Source organism: Falco cherrug, chromosome 3 (assembly GCF_023634085.1).
Source record: "Falco cherrug isolate bFalChe1 chromosome 3, bFalChe1.pri, whole genome shotgun sequence".
NCBI lineage: Eukaryota > Metazoa > Chordata > Aves > Falconiformes > Falconidae > Falco > Falco cherrug.
In genome coordinates this window covers 57,988,854-58,010,366 of record NC_073699.1, presented here as the reverse complement: position 1 = coordinate 58,010,366, position 21,513 = coordinate 57,988,854, and the positions used below count along the sequence as shown (strand labels likewise).

Genomic DNA, 21,513 nt, shown 5'->3' with positions numbered 1-21,513 from the left:
TTCCAGAGTCTGGGACACCAAATGATGTGATTATTTATTCACTTGCCAGGGTAGCTGCCTGAAGGGAGGAGAAGCATTTTGGGGGGGGTTATTTTTGCAAGCCCACACACGCTATGTTAAGTTACTTCTGGCACTGTGACATGGTGTTTCTACAGGTCCATGCAACGTATTAAAAATAATCTATTTACAATGTTCTTTATTTATAGGGTACTTGTGCCAAAAGTTTTGTCATCAGCTTGTCATTATCAGCATAGAAGTAATGGCAGGAGCAAACCGAAACAACGGGGATCCAATAATATAAAGCCATGTCTGTTATCACTGAAAGCCTTATGCTCTTTTTTGTTGGGGTTGAGGCTGCCTCAGTTTGGGGGGTGGGGGGGGAAGACTGGATGCAGAGGACTGAGGACAGCAATACAGTATACTGTGACTTGCATCTCCTTCTTCTATTCTGCTTCCGTCACTCTTCTTTGCAAAGCGCAGAAGTGGCATTTGGAGGGAAGATGTTACTCCTGCTGGGAGCACATGTTGGTGCCCCACACTCCAGCGAGAGGGAGATGCTTTACCCTGGCTGCTAGTCCTTACCATTCAGTTTCCTTAAGAGTGATCACAGCAATCTTATTTCTTTCCCCCACAGAGTTACAGAAATCAGTAATAAAGCATGCGAAGAAGAACACTTAAATGACTGTACTGGTGGAAAGAGAAAAGAGAAACTTCAAACAAATCATCACATCACGTGCCATTGCCAGTGTTATGGAAGTCAGAGAGCCAAACCAAATTTTGACTCTGTGATTTCCTTTTCTGGATACAGACATGGTTTTTCATATTTTCTCTTTAAACTTGATGGTAATGATAATTATAGGACTGTAGAACTTGGTGTAGTTACACATTTTTCTCAATAACAACAAAATGATCTGTTGATTGCAGCTGTCTGTATATCTACCCTCTCTGGAGAACGGAGGAATATCTAAATAATTACATCACTAAATATCTGTAAGGAACAAATTATATTTTCCATTGCTGGTATTCATAGTGTGTTATGTTTTAAATCAGTAAAACAAATTGAAGTTTATGTTTAATATGCTGGCAGTTTTATTTCCAGCAAACTACACTGAGCTCACAAACTTTGTGATCCGTTTTAGTAATAATTCATGTGATTTATAAGGGGACTTGACTGCTTTAGGGTCAGATGTATCTTCATCAAATGATACTTCTAAGTTGTAGTTAGTTATTGGGATACGAAGGAGTACTTGTTGCCTGGGAAACAAATGGAAACAGCTTCCTCATAGTCAAACACCACATGTTCAAAAGCCTTGGCCCTAATTTAAGACAGGGACAAGAGCTGTTAAAACTGAGAACTTCTTCCTATATATCTGTGATATATTTTGTAATTATTACTTTAAAGTGTATCTGTAACCACTGCTATTATCATGGCAGTGTTGATGATAAGTATTTGTGTGTGAAATGTGGGTCTTGTTTGGATAACAACTTGATAATGCTAATACTCAAAATTGGGCAATGACAATGCCAAGGTGGTCATTTTGGAACTGTTGCTCCAGGATGACAGCGAAGATCTTAATTGCGATACCCACGGTAGCTCAGCTGCTTCTTTCCCCTCCTCTTCCTTTCTGCCGTCACAGGCACCTTGCTATGTACTGCTTGTGTAGCGATTGTGCTGGAGGACGAAACATCTGGTGTCTTCTTGTGCTTGAGGACTGGAATGTGACTGAATACCCCTGTGCAGTTCCTCTCATGTAATAGAAAAGATGCACAGAGTGAAACGGTGGGACAGGTTGTGCTGTGTTCCACCAAAACCAGTGAAGCCAGCGCTGCCTCAGGAATGCTCTGGTCAAACACCCAGCTTTCTTAGCATCAATCAGTTTGCCTCAAAGAAAGCTCCATGTGCTTTGTGCAGTTTTCAGTATGTACAGTACGTGGAGTTTTTATGGGATATACCAGTTTAGTTTGCCTTACACAGTGCACACTTAAACAGATCTTTAATGACGTGTCAGCCAGTGTTGCTAAAATCATCCCTTCTGGGTTTGAACTTGGAGCCTTTGATGTAATCTGCAGGTAAAGCCTCCATTTGCAAAAGCTGAGTGTGCATGCAAATTCAGTTGTTCCTGCTTGGCTTCTTTGAAAGGTCTTAAAATAAATAATCTATTTAGATGATATTTACCTTCTTGACAGGTTTTGTCTTTCCCTCTAACTGTTTTGATGCCACTACTATCTTTAAAGAATAAAGGAATAAATGTGCCAATTTTCTAATACTGAAGAAAAGTGTATATCTCTCTCTCTAATCTTTGTGTGCACAAAATCAAATGGACACTCATCTGTAAATAGGTCTTTTCTGGACAGAAGCTTCAAACTGCAGATTTCAAAAAAATCCAGTCCAGAGCACTTTGCAGAGGCCAGAAAGCATCTGAAAACTGAGGATTAGAAGTGGAGTGGTCCAGTAACCTTTACTTAGTCCAGTTATGACAGAGCTTATATGAATATAGTGACATAAACATGAAACATATGCAGGAGCTCTGAGTGGTGTGTGTTGGACATGTCACAGGACCCTACCGCAGAAGTTCAAAGGCATGAGCAGTTATAATAAATTCGTGATACAACGCAGAACAAATCCTGAGCGTGCTACTATACAGTCAGTACGTATCCTGAATTGTTTGGTAGCACAGAGAATTTTAAACATATGGATGAGAAAGATGATCATGCGAGCGTGTGTCAAAGGATATTCTTACTAACAATATAGAGGAAAGCAGAGTGTTAGAAGCTGTGAAAATACAAGAGAAATCAGTTATTGCACAGGTGGAAATATTACTGTACAACTGCAGTGGATATTGAGCAGAATTAGCATATAAGCTATTTAAGCCAGAGGTATTTTTAGTAACAAGTTGTAATTGTTCATCTTCGCTTTCAATATTCTACTTTCCTCAGCCACGCTGGACTAAGAATAGCACCAGAGAACCTGTCCCTGTGAAGAATGCAGTTGTTTAAAATCTCCTGTAGCTCTTTCTCCTGCTACTTTGGATTACATGAATTTATTCTAGACTGATTTCGTGACAGCTGAGAGCAGAACAGAGCTCTTTTTTGTCACAACTGCTGAACGGTTTGCTTAGATCTGCACTCAAAGACCATTGTGCCCAGAGGTTCAAACACCTTTGCCCGCTAGCATAAGGAGGGAGGGCTAATCTTACAGAGAGAGCGAGCCGATCAGGCCTTGCAGAGGAAAACCAGAGTAAAATAAAGAAAGAGAGCTGGAAGAAATGTCAAGAATGAAAGCAGTTCAGTGCTGCGAAGGATGCGTGCCCAGTTATCTTCAGCTTCACAAAACATTCCTTATTCTGAGGTTCTGTGTGTCAGAACAGTGATTCTCTCCTTCCAGCCCTCCCTCTGGGAAAGCAAAATAAAGACACTTTTTACCAAGCACTGAAAGTGAACCTGATCCTCCTCATAATGTGAGTGTGGTCTGTATGACTGGGGGAGCAACCCAAGATGAATTGGCTTCAGAGTTTGACTGCTTCCACCTAAAACCACAGTCCCTTTCGGTGCATAAATTTGAGGTGAAGACTGGGACGTCGCTGGGGAACAAAGTGAATGAGTTATGGGATGTAATAAGAGACGTGTATTGTTAGGAATGTGTATGCCATTTTAATGCTGCTGTTAATTGCCTCCTCTGACATACAGACAGGGAGGCACAATTTTTCAGTGCACTAATGAGAACAGATCTGTTTGCTCTTAAATCATTACAACTGAAATATGTTTGCTCTTAAATCATTACAACTGAAATACGATATGATTTAAACTTTTAACTTCTGAGGTCAACCCTCTGCACCATGCAGCTGATCCTGACCCTAGTACCGTAGCAATGCTCTGTGGCACTTACTGGCTAACAAGTTTTGTTCAGGAAACACCTCTATTTGCTGTCTTCATTTCGTGCCTAAAAAGCAAAGCTAGATCATTGCTCTTACGCTGCTGGATTTCTTTATCTTCTTTCTTTTTTTCACATTCTTAATGTGAGCTCTCACATTTTTCGGGCATAGCAGTGGGGGAGTAGATTGAGACCAGAATATTAAAATGCACCCATTTGTCATGATTCTTGGTTTTGTTTGTCTTATGCATGTGTTAGGTGATGAGAGTCTTCAGTTATGTGTCAAGAGAGAATCTCTGGTCTGGAACCTTGCCTCTTGCTTTCTTGAGATACTGAAAGCAGATAAATTCCCAGACCAGCAGCCTGAAGGACAGAGGTGGGGAAAAGCTTCAGTCTCATTGCCATAATCCAGGCTCAAACGACATCCCAAAGGATGCTTTGGGATGTGGGCAGGTGGGCTGTCTTCTAGGACTGCCTCAGCTGAACCTCTGCCATGGCTCCCCTAAAGACCAGGTACTCTACAAATGCAGAATTCGTGTAACCCCTGTCCGAAGGAGATTACTTCATGACAAGTCAGACAAAGGACCGGGTGGAAAACATGGGCACAACACACACAGCCAGCAACAGTGACATTGTGAGTGTGACATGTCAGCTTGGGACCTCCTCAAAAGAGAAGAGTTTTATATGAGGGAGGCCTTATCAAAACAGAAGCAGAGAGAAAGACTTGAATATGAAAAGGGGCTATAAGGAAAAAGTAGTGGAGAAAGGCAGAAGAGGAAGATGGGTGAAATGAGGTATTTTTGACGAGAGAGGGGAAGGAGAGCCCATTAGCACAAGCAGGAGACTCTCCAGAATAAAAGCTGTGGAAACCAATTAGAATGATGAAGTCATCAACATCTGATGTCCGCAGCTGCTTGCTGTGCTTCTGCTGGCTCGGTTTCACCTCTAGGTCAGCAATTTGAATGTAGACCGTTAACAGTGACCAGAAATGCATGTAAATCTGGTGGCTGCTCAAAAAGCTTTTGAAATGTGATATGAGAAAGATACTGGTGTTCACTGTTCTCATCTGTCTGAACAGTCGTTAATATTACAGAAACCTCACAAGTGGACAAGTTTTGCCTTTCTGTGAGAGGGCTGAGGGAGAGAGTGGGCAGAAGTAGCTTTTTGATGCTGCAAGCAGTCCCTCATGAAGGAGGTGTGCCTGCTACATGGTTCTGAGTGGAGTTCTGCATCCATGCAGGTTATGGGTTAAAGAGAGGAATATCATAATTTTTCAACTAATGGCCACAGCTTTTATCCAAATGGTACAAGTAAAAATTTGTCCTTGATAATATTAAAATGAATTTTACAGAGTTGCACTGGGATATAAATATGTAGTTCCCATTCAGTCAGTGGGAAAGGCAGGGCCCTAACTGTTAATGCTTTTTGAGAGAGTGATTTGTTTTAAAGGAAACTCTTACACTGTATGTCATTGTTACTACAAATTAATCTTAACAGTTCTGAGTTCCCAGTGTGGTACTTAGGGGTAAGTTCTAATGTACTGTAAATTGAGTTTTCAGGAGGATTATAGAGGAACTTCTAAAATCTGAGCTGAAACTCAGCATGACAATTTTCAGCCCGGATGCCTCATTCTCTCCTGAAATAGATTTCCCCAGATTTTGAAATGCAGTGTAGAATATTGGTGTCTTTTCTTAATTCGAGACTTCAAACAAAGTCTTTAAACAAGGACTTTAAACCCATGTTTACTGCACACAAAAGTTCTAGAAATGATTGGATACCACGTGCTTGCAGCCACCGTATGACCCGGCATCTCTAATGATGCTGAGTTCTAGTTTGCTTCATTAGTTAATTATGTTTGAACGGCTGAGCGGGGTGTACTGTTAAAAGGTGACAGCTGGACATGTACATTAGGAGCTTTCTGTAACACCTTCCGTATGCCAACAATGACACCCACAAAAGGAAGGGGATAAAATGGAAACAATTTCCCTAAAATCACCAGGCACTGAAGGCTCCTCAAAGCTGGTGCTGTTCCAGAGAAGGTACCGAGTGGTGCAGTGGTTGTAGGCCCTGTGTAGCCCTGGGGCAGATTTGGCATCTCTTTTGGCTCCAGGCCAGCTCTTTCTTGCTTGACCTCAGAGTGACTCATAAGTGGTCCATGATTAATTTATTTAAGATTTAAGAACAAGAACTAGAAATTACACAGTTCTACTCCACAGATTTTTGCTTTGCCTCTAGCAAATTAATCAAATGAGAGTCTAATTTGTTTTAGATTAAATGAATTCCCTCTGTTCACTGTGTTAATACCCAGCTGAACTGCCTTTTTATAATTTCCAATCCCTTGAAGCATTGTACTGTAACTTATTTAACTCTACAACTGTATTTATTAGAGGTGTTGCAGTAATAATTTATAACTGGAGGGCAGGCAGAATTTGGCATTGCTTCTTGGTGAGGTGTGGATATTGCCAAAATATCTCAAAGCTTTGTTTTTGGACAAGAGCTCTGCTTTGTACTGACTCCCTAAAATATTTGATGTATTGCTGCTTTGCTACAGCGAGCCACTAATTTTTAGCGTTTTGCTGCAAGCTCCACGTGACAATCTGCTGTAGCCTCCAAGGAGACTCTTGTAAACCTGATGAAACAGTTGATCTCTGGTGGTCCTTCCCCTGCACGGTTAAATACAATTTGTTGCTCACATGTGTTTCTGTTCTGCCCAAAGTTCACCTTTTTTATGGTCCTGCCTTCTGCCAGAGCTCAATAGAAGTCAGTGGAATAAGAAATCACATTTTAACCAGCTCTTCGTGTTTCTTCATCTTTCTTATTCTGGATTCCTTATCTTTTGGCTCACAGCTGAGAGCTCGGTAGAACAGTTTGCAAACAGATTATGGCTGGGTTTTCCAGCGCTAAAGAGTTAATTCATCCGTCTGGCACATAACAACAGATTCTGCTTTATTGTCTGCTTCAAGGAGTCTGCCCCTTGTAATTTTTGCCCAGGAAAGTAAGCCTTGCCTATATAATCATGTATGTATGTAACGGAAATATTGCATTCATTCCAGTCCTCTTTGTAAGTGAGGAAGCCTGGATTTAAACTAAATAAAAATATTTCCAACGTATGGCTTTCACAATGTCAACAAAACCTTCTTACACCAGTTGCAGCCCCATTCAAGTGTATGGTCACTGCTGACGTAAAAATGAAAAATTTCCTTTTGTAATATCAGCCACCAGTGCTCAAAACTCATTAATGTCTTCCACTCTGATTTCTGGTAGATACTGCCTGTAAAAGCATAAGGCATAAAAACATGCTGGAGATTTTCTTACTATTTGCTTTCCTACTTGGTGTGTATTTTCTTAACCTCTGTAATTCATCACAAATCACAATTTAATAGTTTTCTCTAGAAAAGCTGTTCCCTTTTCAATGAAAAATCGCATTCTCTTGTATTTTCCTGATTCAAAGATACCATGAAGCTTTGAGATTTTTGTAAAACTTGTGACAAAATGTCAATATTTTCAGCACTGGAACAAGGAGCTGAGGGCCAAGTTTCTGCCACCTTCGGTGAGCGCAATACTGCCTGAAAGAGCAGGCTGGGGCACATCACCTTACCTTGGGACTTAAGTTTATAGGCTTGTTTGTCAACTTCATTTTTAATATTTCAAACACAGATTCCTTTTGCAGTAGGTCTTTCAACCCATCCTAATCTTTTTTTTCCCAAGGACCCAGTGCTATTCACTTCTGAACATTTAGCTTAATCTTGTTTTATTCATTTCTTCCTTCCATATTTATTTTCCTTAAGCATTAAGGATAACTTAATGCTTAAGCATTAAGCATAACTTACATTACAGTTAATATTGTAAAATATTATATTTAGACATGATTTGAGCAAATTTCCTGGTGACAGTTGTAACCAAAAGACTGCTAAGGTTAGTCTGTTAAATAATTTTAATAGACTTCCCCTAAAATATGTTGCTGCTTGTTGCTAGATCAACTCACAGGGATTAAATAAAGTTTTAGCTGATGTTTTAGATTTTAGTGAGCAGGTGAGCCAGGTCACCAGTTGACAAAACTGTCCTTGCCCATCTCCACTTGTTTGTTTCAAATGCCATAAGTATTCTTCAAAATGAGGAGATTAATGAATAATTCTAAAGTATTCAAAGCTTTTTTTTAAAAAAATCATCCCTAGCAAGCACATCGTGCAGTGTTGCAAATATTAAAAGGTATATATATAAAGTATGTAAGTGTGGATATAAATATATATTATGTATAATATATGTATATAAAGCCTATATCTATATATATACACACACTGCAAATATAGAAAAGTCCAAAGAAACAAAAATATGATTATAAATGTGTGGCCAGAGGGCCATGTCATTGGGTTAAGCATGGAAAAACAACCAACTAGGGAAGAGGCCGGCAGCCCAGGAAGAAGATCTTGAAGATGTGGTGCAGGGTGAAGGCACAGGATTTAGACGCGGCCTGGCTGCATATGCCAGATAGGGATTGCCTAAGTCAGGTTACGCTCCTGAGAAACAAAGAGGCAATTGTATTACAGCCCTGATAGCTGCGGAGGGCAGGAAGCTAAGGGCTCTGGAGCTGATACCTTTCTTTTGTGCAGCGTTTTATCTTTTGTGCAAAAGGGGAAGATTTTTCCTGAATAGTTCACTGCTGGGATAAGAAGCTTGGTTGTTGACTGTTCATGGTTTATTAGTATTTATCATGTTTTGTTGGGTGCCCTTGTCTTCAGATAACATTTGGCACAATTGTGAGGGTTTGTTGGGTTTGGGTTTTTTAGAGATTTCTTTCTGCCTTCAAAACAGGGATGTGTTTGTTTTGCCTAAGGAGTGCCTACTGGTTCTTCCATTTCTTAAATGCACATCTGAGTAGGAGATCTAGCTTAAGGTATGGACAGAAGCACCACTGGCAGTGAGCATAATGTGTTACCTGGTGAAGAATAAGAGTTTTGAGCTGTTCTATCAAAAGTGCTGTCAAAGGGTGACGTTCTGCAAAATGATGTGTTTAGTGTATTCCTTTGCTGCTTCAGGCAATGACTCCCTCAGACTTCTGTGCATGGCACATTGTAGGTCAGAAGAGGTGTAGGTCAGATTTCTTGCTGGACATACGCTCAAATGATTTAGGCTTTGTTGAGTCTGGATGCAGACTGTATCTTTCCTTCACCTTTGAATTCATTTTCCTAAGGCTCTGTTGTGGCCCAAGTTAGCTGCAGCACCAGTTAGCAGAGCAGCCTGTTCCTGTGCAGTAAGTCTGCGGACAACAAGGGTCTAACCAAGCACAGACCTCTCACTCCATCACATCTTTTTATCTGCTTTGAGCTTGCTTTTCCACCACCGCTCATTAAATGCTCCCTTCTGGTGAATCCCTTGACTGGCCTTTAAACTTCTGTTTCCTTCTCCCCTCCTGTCAGGGAAAGGTCTGGGTGGAGAGGTTGCAAGTGAGTCAGCTTCCTCAGTATCCCGTGCAGGAAGGGTGGCATGAGGTGGCAAGCAGCTGCTGAAGCTCCCTGGGGTGCCAAGCCTGCCGCCCCACCACTGCGATGCAAACCAACGCCCAGGAGTACTTGGGTTCTGGAGAGCAGGGGTTGCCGTCAGTCCTCACAGCGGTTTTCGCAGCGTGGAGCCAGGCTTGCCTGTGCGCCTCTGCTCGGGGGCGCAGCAAAGGCGATGTGGTTCCCCAGCGCAGCGGTGGGCTGCGAACCACTGGTCACCGCTTGGGAAGCTGTGTCCTAGATCCTGCTTAAAGAGAGCCCTGTGGAGGCTTCCCCCAACATGAAGTCGTGCTTGTGGGAGGGGGAATGGTCTGCTTTGCTGCCCTGGGAAATAGGGAAGTGGGAGATGGGCAGCCTGGGCTGTGCTGCCCTCCTGGGCAGTCAGTCGCCTGGTGCAAAGGTGCTTAGGCAAGGCTCTTGCCTTCCTGACTCAGCAGAAAGAAGCTGAACACGCAAACACAAACATATAATTTTTTTTTAAAGAAGCCGTGGGTGTATTTCTTCTGCTGATGCCAGCCTTTTCCTTTGCTGCTGGAAGGAAGTGGACAGAAATTAAGCTTCTGACAAAATAAAATTGTGGTTATTAGCATTTTACTACTTGCTAGCTGGTGAAGATGAGAACAAAAGGCCTTAAATGTTTTTTGTTTTTCTCATCGGTTTATCAGGTCTGTTTCCTATTTTTTATTGGATCGTGCTTCTCCAGGCCAAGCTAGGGCCCATGGGAGGTGCTGGATGGACAGCCAGCTGTCCCCTGTGACCCCTCTCTCATTACTCGGCATAGCTCTGTGTAGCACTTTTGTGCAAGTGGCCCAGCTGGTGCATGTATAACCTGAGCCCGACTGCCTGGATGGCGCCAGCCAGTGGCCTGGAGCGAGTACCGTGAGCTGGGCAAGCCTGCCTCGGTGGCACACCGGTGACAATTGTAGTTGTCATCATGATGAGGGAACATGTCTGCTCTTGTATGTGCTTAGGTGGCCAAGTAGACCTCAGGATAGCTGCCAGGTGATAAAGCACTTCTAGTCTGGATTTCTGCTGGGGATACTGGTTGGAGGAAGGGCTCTGAACTGACATTTCTTCTCAGGGACAGAAGTGGGATATGGAGGGGAAGGTCAGTAACATGCCTTACAAATCGATTAAACATTCAAGTCCATTAATTTATGATCATGCTTCTGTAAAAACTTCTTCCCATCTTTTTCCAGTGGTAGTAGTAATAATCTGTTGCTGTGTCTTTCTTTCTTTCTCCAGACGATTTTGCAGAGGAGGAAGAGGTGCAGTCCTTTGGCTACAAGAGGTTTGGTAAGTGGTAGCAGGTCTTTTAGCTCACTCTTGCATAGTACGTAGGGTAAGTCAAATACTTGCCATGAAAACCTTGCTTGCCAACAGCATCAAACATCCAGGTACAGTCCTGTTATCCACTTCAGTGGATATCTGCCCAGAGGAAGGTGTGATTTTTAGACTTGGTTGATTTTCTTGGCAAACATAATGCTTCAGAAATAGCCCTGATGAGAAGCAACAGGTGGTTGGTTTCATTATTTGATCATTAGCATTACGAAAACAAAGCCCACACCTGAACAGAAATGCATGTGCTGGCTGTAAAAAAGGTCCGTGCCTCTTACGTGTCCTCTGCCCAGTTGGGCTTTCCTTCAGCCCACAGACTGATGTGCAGCAGGGTTTGTAGGTGTTCTCAAGAGTGGTGGTATGGGTCCTCCTGCAGGCTTGCAGAAGTTGTACTGCCAGCTGAGCCAGGACATATGCTGTGCTGCTCATGAAAAAAAAGAAGTAAAAGTATACAGTATGAATTCATTCTGATGTCCAAAATTATTAAAATGAGGGCAGTTGCTTTCTTTTCTTTTTCCACTTTCTTTCCTTTTATTTTGATGTTTGTTCACTGCTAATGGCCTTGTGGGAATAAGGCAGTACCATGCATCTCTGCACAGGGGTCGGCAGCCTTCGAGGCTCCTCTTTTCAAGGCTCTTGTGCTCTCTTTCCCTGAGGGAGATGTTTCAGTCTCTGCAGCCGACAGCTTTGCTTAGGCCAGGCTGACTCCTGTCCCTGCAGCCACAGGGAGGTGATGCAGTGGCCTCTGAGCTCCCACAGCACCAACTCTGTCTTGGAGCAGCCGAAGTGGCTAATCATCCAAGCTGCTAGCTGCCTTTTCAACTGTAAGCCATCAGGATGAAAGTTCACCTTATTTTTTCTCTCCTGGGAAAGTGGCTGCAACAGGAGTGACTTTCAACAATCCCACTTGGCAAGTGGATAGGAAAGACAGGCTGAAAATTAAAAATAAAAAATAAGTCAACAATTCCATCCGTCCCAAAAGGAGCAGGGGGAGGCAGCATAAGGAGAAACAGCGTTCGGGAGGTGGGGATCACATTCGCATGACCTCTGCTACCCCCTGAACTACTCCACCGCTCCCTGCTGTTGAGTTTTATTTTGGATAGGTCAGCCAACCACAGAGGCAGCATCTGTGGCTTGGAAAGTCCTGCCATAAGGCTGCACGCAGGGTTTTTTCCGACTTTTTTTTTCTTTGTTCTGGATTACACCCTGGAATAGCAAAAAAGGAAAAAAATCTAGAGAAATGGGAATAAATGTTAACTGTTCATTTCTGTCAACTCCAGCTGAGTAAAAAGTATTGCGATTCATTAACACATATAAAAATAACGTCCCTCTGTGTTGCCTATTACCTAGCTGTCCCTAGTCAGCATGCTCTTGCAGTGAACTGCAAAAGGTTTTAGCGAGCAGCAGGCACCCCACTATCCTTATTATCCCAATAGTAAGTGCATTGTTGTGACATAATGGGAATTTTGCGTCTTAACTTGCTTTCATTTCTTTCTTTCTCCTGAGTAATCTGGTGCTGCCAATGTGAGTTATTTCTCCCCTTAGAAATGCAAGGTTTATCTGAGCATTTCCAGAAATGCTTGTGCTGTTGCACTTGATGGGGCAGCAGAGAGGGAGGGAGAGAGGGTCAGCGGTCTGCCAGTGGCAGGAGGAGAAGGTTTCGCCACAAAAGGAGGAGACAGGGCAGTTCCACCCTTGGGAAACAACCATAAGTCCCTTCTCTTTCATGAAAACAACATTGCTGTGGTCAGGGAGGTGTCCCAGATGTCTGCATTTCAGAAGAAGAGCTGAACTAAAGGGGGAATGGGATCGTGAAGCCATAGTATTGGCACTGGTGAGAGCTGTATAATTCAGTAGTGTCCTGATCCAAGAAGACTTCTTTGTCCATACTATTTTTAAGCCCAAACTTCCTCCCATACCCTCTTCCTCATCTTTCCCAGCAACTAGGCTGACCTGGTTTCCATACGTCCCTGCATCAGCATGCACACTCTTTGCCTGCAAGTGCTCATGCTTTTGTGGCCCCTAAAAGGGGTTATTTCCCCTTTGTCAGAAAACCTGACTTGGTGCCTTCCCATTTCTAGTCCCTGCTGCATTTCCAGGCAGCCTCTGAGCAACCTCTGGAGGGAGCGGGAAGGTGGCATGCACATCTTTTAAAACTCCAAATTCACTGGCCACTGTGTCAGCATTTTCAGTGAAGTGCCAGAGGTTGCTCTTGAGGCTGAAACGCAGCTGAGTAGCTCAAGCTCCTGCCTGACCAGTAGGAAATGTTATGCCTGCTCTCCCAGCTGGTGTTCCCTCTTGACCCTGCATCCTCTTTTGTAGCAGCAGGCGCTATGGGGGAAGCCCAAGGCAAGAATCAAGTTTTGTATCCAAACCCTTGGTAACAGGTCATTTTGAAAGGAGTCCTGTCCTGTCAGCTGGCTGGCGCTGTAGAAATCCCAGCACTGTTTGTGTACAGCCTGCAGGAATGGGCAGCGACAAAAGCAGCAGTGGGGTTTTTGTTTCAGGAGCCATGGTGTAAGAGCAGTTGTGTTAATATATTGTGTCTGGAGTAGTCCCTGTATGCCCCATGGGCATGAGACATAGTAAGGGGACTATTCCTCAACTGCCTTTGACTCCATCGTTTTGAAGTGTGAGGACTTGTTTGGAGCAAAACGTGCTCTGTGGCAGTGATGGCTAAAGCACGACTGGTTTGTAAAAAACATGGCTTGTGGTGAGTCAGTGCTGGCAGCTGGGAACATGTGTTGGTCAGCACTTGGCACGCAAAGCCTTGACCAAACTGCTTTCCTAGAGTTCAGCTGAAGAGTTTATTATTAGCTTCCTTGTTGCTGGAGCCTGTAGTTCGGTTCAAGGAAGGAAGAGATCTTCGGAGGGAGGGAGAGAGGCATTCTCCAACAATTCTCGTTTTGGGGAAGAAGCTTTTGAAAAGAGGACTGAATACGTGCTGTCCTGCACTGCTTCCCCTTTTTCTGAATCCTTCTGTCCCTCCTCCTCAGATAAGCTAATTTCAGAGAATTTATCATGCTACTTTATTTTTTAGCCAGGAGAACAGTAACTGCTCATATTAAGTATAACACACTAACATATTAAATAATAATAGATACAGTTGCAGACAACTCCAAAATACTAGGAAAATACATACTGGCATTTTTTCTCTTTTGAGCTTGGGACAAATTTGCTGCAGGGGGTCAGGGAGGTTGAGGGAAGTGCTTTTTCCAGCTGAATGATGCTGTTTACTTCTTCTCAATGGATGCTACAGATGTGCAGCGTTGCTGCTAGAAGTGTGATGCTCAGCTGCAACGCCTCCAGATCGCTTCAGTGAAAAGGCAATGTGAGGAAGCATGTTTCTTATTACTGTTACTTCATCATCGGTCACTGCTCAGTCTGCTTTGAAGTTATCTGCTCCAGATAACAAGCTATGCCTCTCCACTGGGTTTCCTCTACCAGATTGCCGCTGATGTTAACTCTTTCGTCAGCCATTGTCATTGGTTTGCAGCACCACACACAAACACCACTTTGGGAAAGAATGAATGAGGAAAGGCAAAACTTGCTTTTCAATGTTGCACACTTTTGGGATGCTCAATCTCAGGCTTGAGAGCTCAGACTCGTTTCTAAGTGGTTGATAGCAGGATGAGATCTCTTTGTGGCAGGGTTTTGACTCTTTTCTCTGAGATTCCAGCTCCAGGCATAGCAACAGGCAAGGGAATTGAAGGGAACTAATGGACTCTGAGGTGGCAGATCTGATCTTCCTAACTTGTGGCATTCCCAAGTATTAGATACAGAGATCATTGTGAATTCCTGTCTTTATGTTAACATTCTAGAACTTAAAACCTGCACTTTACTGAATACAGTATTTAATGTAGAAATTTCAATGTGAAATTATCCATTGCACAGTTTGAAGTTACAGTACAATATGGAACAGCTGAAAGCAAAGGAGATGGTCTTTGAAATGTTGTGAAGCACATTTGTAATTTTTTGAAAACAGGCTTTGAAGAAATGAGCTGAAAGCCCTGCTGATGAAGATAAGCCTCCCAAGGAATGAAAAGATAGGGCCAGTACACTATAGATAAGTAGAAGACTAAACAGCTTGTGTAAGATAATCAAGTACCCTTTGCCCTTGGCAAACACAGCCAGAATTGGAGGCTGTAAGCCTGTCCTCCACAGTAGGACCCATCTTGGTCACCCCCATGCTCTAGGTTGTGAGTCAGGATCCTCCTCACCTTCACCTTCCCTTTTCCCTGCCATGGGGCTGCGCTATCGGTAGGGGACAGTCCCTCATGTCCCTGTGTATCTTCAGTGTGCACGGAGGCACTGGTCCTCTGATTTTCCCCACTCCCTGTAGGTCAACAGCTGACAGCAAAGGAGGGATAAAAAGTACTTAGGGGCCTGCTCAAGTAAGATAGGTACTTTTTGAGGTATCTTCCATAGGGTACGCAAGTGATGACTGGGTCAGGATGTCCCTTCTATGTGGTTATGACAATCTAGCTCCTGAGCATCATTCCAGGTGTAAGAATTAAATCGAGGAATTTCTGGACCACAAATGGATGCATCGTCCTGCCACGCAGTAGTGAAATCTACTATACTAAAAAGAGGTGAGAGGAAAAAAAGCCCTGGTTTAAAAACATTTGAAAAATATGATATTTTTTTCACCCTGATGAGTGGCTTGGGAGCAGCTGAACTAGATCTATTTAATAGCTGTTTTCTCACTATATATTTTTGTTTGTTTCTCACTATATATTTTGTTTGTAGTATTTTATACAGTGAGAATCTATATATTATTTTTCCACCATTGATAGGATACAACCGGGCAGTTTTAGGAGTGTAACAATTGATAAAAATCTTATGGATGGTTTACAGTGAAAAATGAAAACTTTGAGATAGAAAACTTTTTCAGAAAAGGATTTAAATTTTTTTTTTTTTTCTGTCTATAAAAAACAGTTCAAACATGATCATGGTAAGCATAACTTATGGCTTGGAATTTTGTGATAGTTCAGTAACAGCATTTGTTCATTAACGCTGCACAGACAGAATAATTTTAGTCCTTATCTCAGGATAAATCCAGGCCATTGTTCATATCTATAATAACATGCGCACAAAAAATGTCTGGCATCAGTCTGATGGTGTGCTATACCCACACAAACCTTAAGCCTCTAACAAAAAACAAAAAAATTCTAAGCTTTAGGAATTTGTCAGCTTTTCTTTATGGTTTGTAAATGACCAGTGAGGGAATTCAGGTGCCACAAGCCACATCCCTCCCTGGGCATTATATCACATGTATGCCTGCAGCGTGTAATCATATGGCTTAATAAAAAGTCATGGGGTCGCCGGTACTCACAAAGCCAGAGGAAAGTCAGGCGCATTGCTTCCAGTTCACTGATCTGGCCATATTTATCTGCTGAGGATTTTGCCTGCGTGCGTCCTGGGGTAATTAAATCCCCACTGAATGATGATGCCTGTACAGCTGTTCATTTTAGGCTGGGAAATTTCATTTAGAGTGATCCTTTTAATTGCCATGGCCAGTAAGGTGGGAGGAGGCCGAGCTTGCCCTCTCCTGGGGTGATCCCTGAGCAGCAGAGAGCCCAGTGCCCCCTGGGGGGGCTGAGTTTGTGTTGGGACTTCAGTCTGGTGCCTCAGGGACTGCGTGCAGGGGACGATGACGACCACCTGTGTAAGGGTTTCTTTGTCTTTCTTTTCTTTTCTTTTCCAGTATGTACGCAGAGTACTGGGGCATTGGTAGGGAATTGAAGTCTCAATAAATAAATAAAGGCTGATGTGTGTGCAGTATTGCCATTGTAGAGGAATGTCAAGGTGTTCGTGAACTGTTAAGGTGGCTGCGTGCCACCAGCATGTCCCTCCTCAGCCAGCAGTTTCTGTTTCTTGCAACGTAAAAGGCATGGGGGATTAATGGATTATTGCTGATATATCCAAACCACAAATTGAAAACAACCAGTCTTCCTAAAGATGGATAATAGTTGGTGCATTCTGATAAATCCATCGGTGTCAGGCAGTAATAGTGAGATCCAAAAAGTTACCAAATCTGCATGTCCTGTGCTAACATATACAGGAGCTGTAAGAGCCATTCAGGTCTACAGGTTTGGAGCTGCCCCTCTCCAACTCATCCTGCTGTGCTTGGTTAAAGGCGCTTCTCCTTCTAATCCAGACCCATAAAGAGGCCTCTTAGCAGTGACATGGGGGCAAAGTAATTCCTGTGTGCTCTTAAGTAGGCAATCTATTTTCTCTTAGTTACGGGTTTCTTCTATCTAGTACAATTAAAATTCTTGACATGCTTCTTCATGTATTGCATTTGCATGCTTGGAGCAATACCTGTTTGATCAATCTGTCTTTTACAGAGGTGCATTGAAAGGCAGCATGGTTACCATTATGTGTGGATTTTGCTCTCTATTTTTCATTAGAACTATAAAGTAGATGTGTGGCCTGAAGAGCAGGTTGTATTTATGAATGGAATGAAAAACATTGGCTACACTGTAAGCAACACCTGGGGATTTTGTATTTATTTCCCTGTAAACTAGCTGGACAAGTAATGATGTTTGGCAACATCAGCTTGCTGCCAAAACACCTAGGCTCATTATGGGCTGTTCAACTTCATAACAAAATTACCTGTGAAATTAGTGTTTTGGAAAGAAACTAAGCGTTATATTTTCAGTTCTTGGTACCGTTATGTTTCCATGCAACAGAGTAACACAGGAAAACTGTGAGAGAAATGAAAATTTCAGATAAGAAGCCAGCACAAGAAGGAATTAAAAATAGTTGGAAATAGCTGTTAGTGGACTCTCCCAGTGTTGCTGTGGGATTGTAGCACACACCAGCATTACTCCTGAGCTCCTCTTAAGTTTTTTTCAAAATACAAGTTTGCACATGTAGCCAGCTGCTACTATACTCTGTTCTTTACTGAGTGCCATTAACTATAAGGTTGCTAGTGCTCAGGTGTGTTTAATTCATCTGTGGCTTTTCCATATCTACTTCAGAGTCATTCCCCATCAGAAAGCTGCTGTGCTTACTGCCAGCGACACAGACACACTGGTGTCTCGTGAGAAAAGCTGTCATCCCTGGAGGATGTGTTGTTAGATATTGCTTACACACACAAATAAAACACATACCTATTGGTTGCTGCTTACATCAGTATCCTAGATTCCTTTTATTCCTTGGAAGCTTCTTCAAAATGTCATGGAGCTCTTAACACCCATGTTAAGTGACATGGCAGAGTTGACATACCTGCACCTGATTCTGCAGGGCACTGAGCCCTTTGCAAAGACTTCTCAGCATCCCATTGAGTCAGGCCTGGGGACGTGCAGTCTGCATGAAGCAGTGCTGCTGCCATTACTTTGCCAGCACTTTATGAACAAGTATGCTAACAGTGAAGAGCTGTGTGTTTTAATTAGCGGCTACCAGCAAAAATAGTTGGTACAAGTTATCTTGACAGACTGTTGATAGGCACATGCACTACCTCATACATACAATAACTCCTTAGCTGTCAGACCAGGAAGCCTCTCATGCCTTTGGCTGCCTTGCTGAAAAGCTCTTGTAGTCATTCCTGCTTGCTGTATTTAAAGGAGCAGTTGTGTCTCCTGCTGTCCACTTCATCAGCATCCCACGGAAGGGGAAAGATCAAGTTAAATTCTTAGTATAGCATTTTGTCTCCTGAACTCTCAGAACCATCAGTTCAAAAGTGCCGTCATGTTTTGACATAAGATGTCATTTAATATTACATCAAGCTTCCCTGCCTCTGCGTGGCTGGTGCCTGGTTTCCCATGCTCCCAGGGGAGCTGCTGCAAGGAAGGTGTGAAACCTCACCAGCTTGGCCCAGACATGAACCCAGACCTGGACCTAGACATGGACCCAGACCCAGTGGTCTCTGCTGTCCCCCACCATCACACTCAGCAGCCCAGAGCCGGGCCAGTGTCCTGGGACAGGTGACACCACGAATGCAGTACATCATGTTGTTGTACTTGGCAAATTTATGCATGATTTTCAGGGAGAAAATGTTACATCTGAAGATTCACTTCCATGTGAAATCTGAATACAGGGCTTAGCATGGGAGTCATTTCACCTATTTTTAGTGACCCTAGACATCTACCTCTTTAAAGACACCCATCCTTAAAATGGCAGTAGCCAGGAGAGGCTAATGCTGTTTGAAGGGACTTCCATACTGAGAAAGAGCGTTACGCTTCTGGTCATTTTGAGTTACTACATAGAGATCTTCAACTCCAGATCTCTTTATTACGTCCTATATAAATGCTGAGGAAAGCATATAAATGCCTAAAGAAGCCTGTGAGAGAGAACACTGACAGGGACAGTGCAGATAAAGAATCTGTAAGTATTTTAGGCTGGTTTTGCCTGTTGCAGACTCTTAACAAGGAACACTAAGTTGCTTTGCTAAATCACAACCAATTCAAACTGCACTGTGTGGTAGTACAACAGAACAGCCAAAGGAAAGCAGGAATAAAATATTATCCAGTCTCTATTAACCTTCTGCAGATGGGTAAATCTAAGTGAAGCAGCCAAGAGCCAAGACATTTCCATTTGTCCTGATTCAGCCTGGGTTAAGTGAGTGGGCTGAGATTCTGGAAGGCGAAGAGGGGTTGGGAGGGATATGTGAGCGGGAAGGAGTCTTGCTCTGTGCCCAGAGCCGGCACGGACAAGTGTTGCGCAATGGGTGCATGAAGAGGTTTGTTTGCAGCTACTCTTCTGCTCAGTCAGGAATGCATCTGGAAAATCCGCCCAGCCAGAGAGAGAGATACTGATGCCTTAAATAAATAAAACATGAATATGTATTTTTGTGGTTCAGCTTGTGACTCTTGATGGAGGTGTCTGAATGTTTTGTAGGAGTTGGAGTGCAAGACACAGGGATCCATTTCTCTTGAGCCCAGGTAAGGCTCGTAAGGAAATTAAGTGTTAAAAGTATTGTGCAGACATTTAGGTCTACCATAGCATGACTTCATAGCATCTTTTCCGACAGACATTTTGTAATGCTACAGAAGATGCAGGGCAGATCTGTTTTCTTTTAAGGATATCTGGGCACTAGGGTCTGCTTAACAGGGTTTTGCTGCATATCTTTCAAAACCTTAAATTTAAATAAAAAGTTTGGGAAATGCTTATTGATTTGCTGTATGTTACATGTATCTGTGTGCTTGTTACCGAGGTCTTGGCCAGGAACATGGAAAATTCTACCAAGTTTTCTATTTTTAATTAGCCCAGGAATGGGCACGGATGCTTATACCTGCCAGGCTTGTGGAGGTCAATATACCCTACATTCGGTAGTGCTCAATGGCAGCAAAAATGCTTGCCTTTTATCTTTTGCTAATAGGTTAAGGTATGATTTCAGACCATCTGTGTGTGTAGTGACAACTGGTAACTGAAAGATTCCTTACATACATTTCTGCTTTACCATATAATGGAGGACAATCTGGTTACAAAAAATAATAATACATAGAGCCAAGGGATATTTTAGTTCCTTCCTCCCTTCTCCCTTGAAGTTAATTGCTTCAGGTGGAAATACAACATACAATGGCCCATGTAACTGGTGATTTCACTTTAAATCTGACCTGTAAGACTTGAGTTTGGAGTGGGAGAGCTATTGTCCTTAATTAACATTTGGAACAGTCTGGAGCCAGAATAATCCGAACACCCGCTGTCAAGTTTCAACATAGCATCTGTGCACAGCTAAAATCACTTGTCCCCAGAAGTTATTGCATGTCACTGCTTGTGTGTGCAGATGTTTATATTTAAACCTATGTGCTCCATTTCATATGGATACATCCAAGCTGGATTTAGGTCAGTGTGCTGGACTACCTAACAGCACGACTTCAAGTGTACAAAAACCAGACCCATAGACTATATTGCATGTAGGTTCCATCTGGAAATTTGTGCTCCAAATGCATTCCTGGGCGTATTGTTCCCAGGTCTGGAAAGCCAAAAATCTGAGAGGTGGTTCTTGTCCTCACTCTGTTCCAAGTCCCCAGTCACAAGTCCTCTTGCTACCTCAAACATGCCAGCTGATCATTACTCCATAACTTACTTGACTCCTTAGGAAAACAGGTTTCTGCTTGATCAATGATACTACATGTTTAACCTCTTTTACAAATTTATTAAAGTAACCACATGCATATTTCAGCATCATGTAAAATTTCTTTAAGTGCCTTGCAGAAAGCAGCAGATATGAGGACTGGAGAATGTGCCTCATGGCTCAGTTTTAAGGGGAAGCAAACAAACCAGCATCTGGTTCTTCTGCTCATTGCAGAGGAGCTGGAAAAGCTTTCCAAAATGTTGAAAACTTTAAAACTGGTGCTTTTTAAAATAGTTTGTCAAGGTTAACTAAAATTAGGAGAAAAATTTGGGGTGTCGAAGTAATGAGTTTGGTGTGTGTGAGAGTCTGGATCAGCTGAAATACTACAGGAGGAAGAGGAGGAGTAGATATGTCTTCATTGCCTCTCTCTTGGGTCATCAAATAGAACGAAAGTAAAGATCATTTTTCAGAGAGCTGTAATTCAACCTTTTTTTGCTTCATCCCTGCTGGTCCTGGATGGATCAAGACACAACCTTTCTGCAAGGTCCAAAACAGCACATGAAGCCAGATCTGTGGAATAACCCTCTGCTTTGTGTGGTACTCATAGTTCATGTTTTAGTTCACAGAGGTGCAGAAAACAGCATGCTTCGTGGAGATGCTGGTCTGAGGTACTCTAAGGGAACCCCATGTTCTGCTTTTTCTTTTCAAGAGGTAATGGAAGCAAAGCAAAGGTGGCTCCTATCCTTTTGCTGTTTTGCTGGCAGTCTGTCCCTTATTCCCCC

General features: G+C 42.8%; 1 protein-coding gene across 1 annotated transcript in view; it reads left to right on the top strand.

The window, feature by feature from the left end:
- Positions 1 to 21,513, top strand: part of COLEC12 (collectin subfamily member 12) — a 102,079-nt gene that overhangs the window by 1,571 nt on the left and 78,995 nt on the right. Inside the window, exon 2 of the mRNA XM_055705064.1 lies at positions 10,615 to 10,665. Within this exon, the coding sequence (XP_055561039.1) occupies positions 10,615 to 10,665 (51 nt within the window). The remainder of the gene's footprint in view (positions 1 to 10,614; positions 10,666 to 21,513) is intronic.